Source organism: Pholcus phalangioides, unplaced genomic scaffold (assembly GCF_987345545.1).
Source record: "Pholcus phalangioides strain wild (caught in Gottingen) unplaced genomic scaffold, Ppha-v1.0 ptg000004l_1, whole genome shotgun sequence".
Classification (NCBI taxonomy): domain Eukaryota; kingdom Metazoa; phylum Arthropoda; class Arachnida; order Araneae; family Pholcidae; genus Pholcus; species Pholcus phalangioides.
The window spans coordinates 24,910,823-24,919,771 of NW_028301597.1; the positions used below are offsets into that span (position 1 = coordinate 24,910,823).

Below are 8,949 nucleotides of genomic sequence, written 5' to 3' on the forward strand. Positions count from 1 at the left end.
GTTCAGGTAGAGAAAAAATTTATTACTCAATTACTGCAATTAGGTACTACATCCGTCAACCTTCTCCACAGCTTTCGAAAAATACAGCCAAAGAAGAAGCATAATCAACCGTTATCAATGATCTCACATATTTTCAACCAGAGGAAAAACAACTTTGCGTCGTCTGCAACAACAAGTTGTTGCCACTGAAATATATTTTTAAACAAACTTTTAAACTTTTTTTTTTTGTATTTTTAATAATTTTTTCAATGGAATGAAATTTTCCATCTAAAACTGAACAACTTGTTCTATTTCTTGAAGGTTGATCCGTAAATTTTATTTATTATTCTGATTTTTAATTTCAAATAATAAATAAAATTTTTCTTGGCCATCTGTGAAAGTAACAACCATCATCACTATCAATCATTGATGCAATGTAAACACTGTTCATTTCCTGGATGTAAACAAAACTGACTATAGAATTAAAAATGCCCACGTACTTATCTTTCATTTTCTTCAACATCTTGCGAATTATACATCTGGCTTCCTCGTCTGGTCCCATCGCCCATAATTACAGTTTAGACGTCGATGGCGAAGCTCACGACGGATATTACATATCGTGTTCGTTGGGAACCCCTCCCCAAAAAGTGAACTTGCTGATCGATACTGGTAGCAGCAACTTCGCCGTCGCTGCTTCCAACGCGGAATCGTCGGAGATCTTCTTCAACAGCAACGAGTCAAGGACTTTCCAAAGGACCGACAAAACGCTCACTGTCCGATACACCGAGGGAAGTTGGTCGGGATTCATCGGATACGATCGGATCACGCTGTGCGCCGAGCGAGAGCCGTGGTGTTCGTTCGAGTCCCAGTTCGCGTGCATCACGAAATCCGAAAACATATTCGGAAACTCGTCATGGATGGGGATTTTGGGGCTGGCTTATCCCTCTATAGTGTATCCACCTTCACCCGATAACTATGTATCCCCCTTTTTCACTGGACTCGTAGAGAGACATTTCCTAAGATCTCGTATATTCGCGTTGTCCCTGTGTGGACCATTTTTAGAGAATTACGATAGATGGTACACGCAAAGAAAACTGCATCTCGGTTACATGGATGGGGATTATTACTCGGGCGAAGTCATATACACCCCTGTTGTTAAAGAATGGTACTATGAGGTGACTCTAACAGGTTTGAAAGTGGGCGATAATGACTTCGATAAGAAAGGGTCATGTATGGAGCTCAACAACGACAAAACTATTATAGATACAGGGACTACATATCTTGCTTTTCCTCGCACGATACATGAATGGATTGTCTCACAGTTTAAAGGTGCTTTGAAGTCTTATTTCCAACTCTTTCCCGAGCTTTTTTGGTCCGGCGAATCAGCTGTTTGTTCTGACCATAAAGTGATCAGTGCCTTTCCCATGATAACTTTAGAATTCTACCATAGTGAAAACAGCTCATTTTCACTTCAAATTTCTCCGCATTCATATTTATTAAAACATCAACATAAGTCAAGCGAGAAAATCTGTTATAAATTTGGTTTGAGCTCAAATAGAAAAAAAGGTACCGTTATCGGCGCGAGTGCTCTGAAAAATTTTTATGTGATATTTGATCAAAGTGGCAAACGTGTAGGCTTTGCCAATTCCACATGCAACGAAGCGTCTATTGTGACTAGGCCGATTCACAAAGACAACGTGGATCTTGATTGTAAGCATGTAAATGCAATGTCGATAGAGCTTAAGATTATATCATACGCTACTATTACTATAGCTTTAGCATTTGTTCTGCCTCTTTTATACATTCTAATACAATCAACTTACCGCAGCGTAATAAGACGAAGATCTTCATCAGAAACCAGCAGCTTAGTTAGTGAAGTTTTATAGACACATTTTAAGAAGTTTTTCTAGGATATTTATACATGAGAATTTCAGACAAATGTTTACTGTTTTGCACTTTGAATTTATTTATTGATATTTGTGCATGGAAATGCATTGTACCGTAGAATAGAGACATAACCACCATGCCGCAATTTTTTTTTTCTGATGGGAAGAACTGAACTGGTGTAGAAAGTTAGCTTTGTTAAGTCTTCCCCTTAGAGCAGTTACTTTTCTCACATTTTTGCGGAGGAGAGAGAATAGAACCTCCCTCTCCCTTGGCTGCTGCTTTCATTTACATTTGTGGTTCTCAAACTTTTTACACTCAAGCTTCTTCACCCTAGTGGTCATGTACCTGCAGCGCCCTTGTCTGAATCACATAGGCACCCCCCCCCCCCACCCTCAATTAACTCTATGAGAGGGTTGAACTGCCCTCCAAATAATTCAGGAACACAATGTAACTTACATTTCTCTGAGTGCTGCCTTGAATCTTGTATATGCAGAACGTTTCTCAAACATAATAAAATATAAATATTTCCCAAAATGGTTTCGTTGGTTCTGCTGAGGGATCATCTACCTGTAATTCCTTCCCTTGTAGTCGTATGCCTGTGGTTTCCTTGCAATGTCATCTTAATGTATGGTGTCACACAGGAATGGTTAGAAAGTTCAAAATGCAGAGAGGGCCTCATAAAAATGAGATCTCTTAAAACGTTTCGAGAATAAACATGTAAATTAGTAGGTAGGCATTTCTAGCCTGGTGAGTGCTACAGAAAAACTACTTTGACCTGGGACTATCTTGGATCTCTTTCGCCACGTGCCCTCATATTCTGGAGTAGGGGCCCTATTGGCTGGGATCTTTCTCGAGCCCCCCCCCCCCCCACTCCCATAGTGGATTTATAGCATGAAAAAAACAAATTGTTGATGTTGGAATTGAATCATTACACTTCACTTCTGAAATATAGATGACAGCACTGAAAAATTAAACACAACAATGGATACGCACTCAGACCGTTAGGTACACGCACTTACACTTTCGGCACAACTCACTAGGTAGTAAATTGGTCATAGATGGTGATAGACCTGAGTTGTGCTCAGTTTGAAAAACAAGTAAAGGTAAGAATCGTTTCGGCTGGAGCTTATCAGCCCCCTCTCTTGTGATCTTTTACCGGTGACACACTTCCTTGCTCTAAATATCTGTGATGCTCCTCCTTAGAAGGGACTAGCCATGTCCCACACGTTGAGAACCACTAGTTCGTATCGTCGTTTCAAAGCAGAGTTGTTTAATTAATCCCTACCCGAAGACATCTTGGTCGAACACCGCAAGTATTGTTGACCCCTCCCCCCCTTCCCTATGCTGTGTCATAGCAGAAATCAGAGTAAAATATAGCAAGTGTCTGAGGTCCAAAATGCATTCTGTAGGCACCTTAGCAACCTCTTGAAAATTCTCTGAATCATCTTATGAAAAACCATCGCTTTAGAAATAGCAGTTTTTTGAAAGAAAATTGTGCATTTAAATTGAGAGAACGACGAAGATTTTTTTATCTTCAATAGAATTTTTTTAATGCTTTTCATTTCCGTAGAGTTGTTATATAACACTGTATATATATATATTTATTTATTTATAGAAAGAGATAGAGTTTATAGAGAGAAAGGCTAAATATACAGCAGCAGCTTTTGGAATTTGGATGAATTCTGTACTTGATGGTTAATTGGACAATCATGGCGTGAAGCAGGTTTGGCGCACACCAGTTAGACAGTGTAGAACTTTAGACAAGCTCTGTCAGTGTTGTACACATTCCTTGTCTAACTGGTGTCTGCCCAGCCTTAGAGTGTTTGATTGCAACCTAGCCATTTGTGCTTTCGCTGCTATCAAAACCACTCTCTTGTAATGCTTAGCTGGTTTTCTTTATCACCAATTGAAAGTTGTCGTGACCAGGGCCACCCTTATAACACAGCAGGGGCCCAGTGTGAAAATTTTATGGGCTCCTTAGTCCCAGATTCTATATATTTTGTGGAAAATGAGAATCGAGTATTCACATCTTCATGCACTATCACAGAAAATGCAGGAATGCTAAAAAAATATCTACTCGCCAATGAAAATTCAGAATTGATGCGAGAAAAAAACCCAGAATTTTGATAAAAATTCAGAATTAATAAGAGAAGAAATTCCAGAATTGATGAAAATTCAGAATTAATGAGAGAAATAATTCCAGAATTCATGAAAAAAATAATTGATGAAAATTCCTGAATCAAACTAATTGAAACACAGATATCTTGTTTAGTACAAAAAATATATATATTTGTTGGACAATTATGTATATTTTTTTCACTTGTACCCGTAAGTGGGAGGGGGGCTCAAACCGTGGAGCCCAGTGCAACTGCCCCTGTCACGCACCACTAAGGGCCGCTCTGGTCTTGACAACCCATGAATACCTTGAATGCTTTAAAGCAGCGGTTCTCAACCGGTGGTCCTTGTGCATTTCCCAGGGGCTCTGCGACCACTCAAGGGGATAACAATATAAATCAATAAATTTGATAAACAAAAAAAGAGGCCTAACAGCAATATAAATAATATACAAAAAAGGGCTCCTCGAGTTAAACACGGCTCCACCATAGAAATTGTACACTGAAAACAGCTCCGCGAGTCAGAAAAGGTTGAGAACTGCTGCTTTAAAGCATTAAAATCACACTAGAAAATATATATATATATATGTGGCTTCAAAATAAAGTTTTAATCGCTTGGAATATTTTTAATATGCAATTTCAATGAAAATAATAGAGTTCTCATGAAGATAGTTGGTGTGAAAGTTTTTTTATATCTCAGTGATCATTAGAGATTCATGACGTCACACAATGCTTCCTACCTGAAGGCTTGGTTCAGCATATCGTTCGTGCTTCATGAGGGAAATCTCTAATTTGATTATCTTGAATAAAAAAAAAGAGGAACTAATTCATTTTTTCTTTTTCATTCATAAAAAATGTATTTCCCATAAATTTCTTGACTTTTTTTTCCTATCAAACTTGAATTTTGCACAAGATTCAGTTGTTTCAAAGCAGAGTTTCCCAACATTTTCTGTCTTCACAATTTTTTCAATCCCCCCCCCCCTCTTTTCTTTTTCATCGCTCCTTATCCAAACCCAAGCCAGTCCATAGGACCTACGAGTATACTAAAGCTAGGCTTTCCTAAGAGCAGGTTTTCTGTGTTGCATGCAACGTGAATTGCCCAGTGCTACTCACCATCCACTCACCGATAGGAAAAGCAGTATGACTGATTTCCTACAGAGCACAACACGTCTCATGCCAGTACTTTATGCTAGGCACGATTGGCCGACTGCTTCTGGAGGAGTCAACATGCGCCACGCATTTCATCTATCTTCTTTCCTGTCTGTTTTTTTAATTGTGCAAAATTTCGAAAATACGTGGACATGCAGACGATGTGCTATGCCAGGAAAACACAAACGAATAGCGTGATAAAGTTCTCTGCCAAAATGAAATGGGTCCTATTCGGTTCATGTAGCACAGAACCTGCTCCGCCGCTATGGTGGTCAAGTGGTCATACTGATGAATTCGCATCGCAAGGATCCGAGTTCGAACCCACTATCGCCATAGTGGTGGTCGGCTGAACTTGGTTTTCTGTGGTTTCCCACTTGGAGGCGTGAATGCGAGAGAGCTGATCTCCCCGTTAAAAAGTTTCACCACAGAGAGCAATAGGCCTACAACACAATTATTAAAATCTTTACATTTCACTCATAGTTAGAAAAATTGATGGCAGATGGAAACACTTCACACAACAAGCATTTACACAGAAACAAACTTCACTACACATTTCAACATGTACCAATTCGTTAGAAATTCTGCAAAGGAATATGGACAAGATGCATGTGTGGCAGTAGAAGAACCAGCTCCTGGGAAAACCTGACTAAAGCCCATTTAACTTCTACCATCCCCCCAGAACATTCCACCTCCCTGTGGGTAATACTGCTCACTTTGAGGAACACTGTTTCAAAAATTAAGTCATTGAATGTGCTTAGCTTTTATTAGCTGTGTTACTGTTAATTCATGAATATAAAGTGAAGAAATTTTTCTTGATGATGCTTAACAATAGATAGACTTAATTGTACTCGAATCCAACAGCCGCAGATGTATTTTTCTTTTATAGATGAATCTGTTCATTATTTGATTTCATTAACAGATGATCTAAATGTGTGAAATCATGGCCACACTTTTCTTAATCAAATAGCATTTATACATTTTTTGATCAAACTTGGTGCCAGTGCCCTCTTAATGCATGGGCCCACCTGGGCCTCAAGAGAAAGGGGCCTCACAAAAATGAGATATGGTTGAAATTTTCTAGAATTTACCTAGTAGGGCCTCAGAAAAACCACTTGACCCAGGGGCCCATGATTCTCTTGAGACGGCCCTGCTTAGTTAGCAAAATACAGTGGATTCTGATTGTAACTTTACCTTTAGAACATTTACCCACTTACTGAGACTTATTTTTAATTCATGGTCCCACAACAATTTACTGATACTTACCTACTTTTTGTATTTAAAGCATTTTACCACTTTCAACCTATTTCATGTTTTTTGAAAAATGTTTTCAGCAGGATTCACTGTAATTAGTAGATTCACAAAATTGAATTTTTCATGGAATGTCCCGTTCCCCCCCCCCCAATTGTTTTCTTATCAGTTGGTCCAGTATATGTCATTCTTTAATACTCAACATTTTGATTGCTATAAACAAATGTTATCAATTAAAATATTGTTTGCAGACTAGTCTAGTCTTTCTTTTTTACAGGCCTGTTTACTCGGTATTAAGACACCAATCAATAAAGCAAATACACGAAAAACAGGGGGAAAAACCCTACTGCATTTCGACAGGGGGTGTCATCTTCAGAGGAAAATATTTAAATATTTAACTACCAATCATGCTGACCGAGTTTCCCACTTGGGTCGAATACCAAATCTTAATGCTTGGTTGCTCAGCGGGAAAAGTATGTCTATTCACTTCAAACATCGTGGTCAGAATGAAGCTGTGAGTCTGCATGTGATACTAATGCAGCATCCTGATTGAACATTTGCGGAATGGTGCTACTCAATTGGGGTACTCGGATTATCTTAGACTTCTCGCTCGAAATGAATTAAAGCCATGGCGTTGCGATCAGTGATGATTTATTATCATTTACTAGTATATTTTTGAAGGTCCAAATATATGTGCCTTTGTACATATCTAAATCAACTGTGGACTTTGTGAAAAACTCTCTCTTCCCGAAATTAAAATCTGCGGCTCTCTTGCTAACAGTGAGCAGCGATGGTTGATTTTTCACATTCCTGATTCTTAACACATCAGGCGTGTGCTTTTATGGGTATCTTTGTCTATCCTATATAACCAAGAGGGCAATCACCACATGGAACAATGGGGCATCTATTATATTCCATGTGATTACCCACCTTCAGGGAGCACAGTGGCGCCCGCAAGCAATGGGTTGAAGATACCTGCTCTAGATAGTTGCGGATTTATGGTTTTACCACCTGTGTGGGCTACAAAAATTTTACTACTCATTCCCTGATCGTTTGGCCTGCTAAGTCCTCCCTTGTGAATACACTACTAGACAGAGTTGCTGAATGAACTTTATATGATACATTTCATTCTTGTATGTAAAATATTTACGTTCAGGTTGAAGCAATTTTAGTGAATATTTTTGTCAGAAGCTCATAAATCAGAGCACCACTATGTATAAATTAATTGATCAGGGATGAGAGGCAACTTTTTACCGGTGTGTTATCCTCACAAGTAAAAATCATTTCTAGAGGATATTGCAAAAAAAAAGAACAATTATTCCTATAGGTTAATAACATCATTTACAAGTTAAAATGCCAACTGCATAACGACTTAATGTTGCATGTTAGCGTATTCTTCTGTAATAATCATACAACACATTTTGGCTAATTCCTTTTCGCATGCCTTGCTTAAGAAAGTCATAAATTTATCAGCATTAAACCTTTAAGTGGTATAGAGATATCTCGCCTCCTTAAAGGCCTCTTATTTTGTAAATTTGATTTCTCGATGAACCACTTTTTTCTTATACCCCCCCCCTACTTTTGCACCTGCTGAAAACTGGAAGAAAGCCTTCTTAATTAAAATATGGTATTATAGAAAGCAACGAATTAATATTTTGGCATTGTTGGAAAATTTGACGTAACGTAGTAAAGAAGGGTAAACAACATATTGGGAATGGGCCAACGTTTCTTGTAATGAATCCCACAAGAACTATCAAATACAAAAAATGAGAAAAACATTTATTAGTTCATATATCTAACAGGTCATGCTTGTAATTTTGATTTTGTGGAATAGGCCGCATACCATAATAACACAGTCACGAGAACAGCAACCAGTTCGCTTTGGACGTAGGGTCCCAAGTAGGTTCCGCTATGGTGCACATTGACGGTAAATATCGGCTTGATGCTGGAGGCGTCCTCACCGATCCTCTGGGCTTTACGCAGGGCAGCAAATCCTTCGTCGTCGTATATGCGTATCGGGAAGTCGCCGCTGCGGACCTTGTCGACCTCTTCGGTCCAGCTGACTTGGTACTTGCTCCCGTCCAAGGATTTCATCGTGGGGACTGTGGTCTTGCCATTTATATCAGCGTAAAGGGTATAAGAGTCCTTACCGCCAGGACAGGACACCGAAAACTCAGCGATGAAAGCCACGCTGGTGATCACCATCCCGTCGGTCGTAGTGTAGGCACGAGGAACGACTGTCGGATTGTCGCAAATTTGCGATGACAAAACACGTGGAGCGAAACATGCTACAGCTAGGAAAGCAAAACAAAAGCTTGAAGCAAACATAATTTAGCCGATCACTAATTAACTTGTTGATCAACCGAATGCCACGGATCGTGATTGTTATTTTGATTACGTGTTGGCACTTCTGTCGGCGGGTCTACCGACTTGGCTGTACTAAGACTTGTGATTGGCTTGATCTTAGAGACCCTATCGAAACTAGAGTAAAATAAACTCAGAAAAAAATACATTATGGAAAACCAAAAAAATACAACATGGATAAAATGAATTTCTGCCATTGCTTAAACGC

At 39.0% G+C, this 8,949-nt stretch overlaps 3 protein-coding genes across 4 annotated transcripts in view; 1 reads left to right on the forward strand and 2 right to left on the reverse strand.

Moving 5' to 3' along the window:
• The window catches only part of Sardh (Sarcosine dehydrogenase), a 40,064-nt gene extending 39,860 nt beyond the window's left edge, over positions 1-204 (reverse strand). Inside the window, exon 1 of one of the 2 annotated variants that reach the window (XM_089231174.1) lies at positions 35-204. The gene's annotated coding sequence lies outside the window, so the exon portion shown is untranslated. Of the gene's footprint in view, positions 1-26 lie in introns of both variants that reach the window. The other variant, XM_089231173.1, reaches the window with a different exon arrangement.
• A 205-nt stretch (positions 205-409) lies between these two features.
• Positions 410-2,729, forward strand: LOC149086966 (beta-secretase-like). Its single transcript, XM_089231175.1, has one exon. It carries the CDS (start codon positions 468-470, stop codon positions 1,863-1,865), a length of 1,398 nt encoding a protein of 465 aa, XP_089087301.1. The 5' UTR covers positions 410-467; the 3' UTR covers positions 1,866-2,729.
• A 5,406-nt stretch (positions 2,730-8,135) lies between these two features.
• Positions 8,136-8,806, reverse strand: Tapdelta (Translocon-associated protein delta). The gene has a single exon (XM_089231177.1). It carries the CDS (start codon positions 8,703-8,705, stop codon positions 8,181-8,183), a length of 525 nt encoding a protein of 174 aa, XP_089087303.1. The 5' UTR covers positions 8,706-8,806; the 3' UTR covers positions 8,136-8,180.
• Between the last annotated feature and the right edge of the window lie 143 nt (positions 8,807-8,949).

What these genes read in the sequence shown, in the direction of transcription:
- Tapdelta (XM_089231177.1), bottom strand. Translation starts at nt 8,705, where the DNA reads ATGTTTGCTTCAAGCTTTTGTTTTGCTTTCCTAGCTGTAGCATGTTTC.
- LOC149086966 (XM_089231175.1), top strand. Translation starts at nt 468, where the DNA reads ATGCCCACGTACTTATCTTTCATTTTCTTCAACATCTTGCGAATTATA.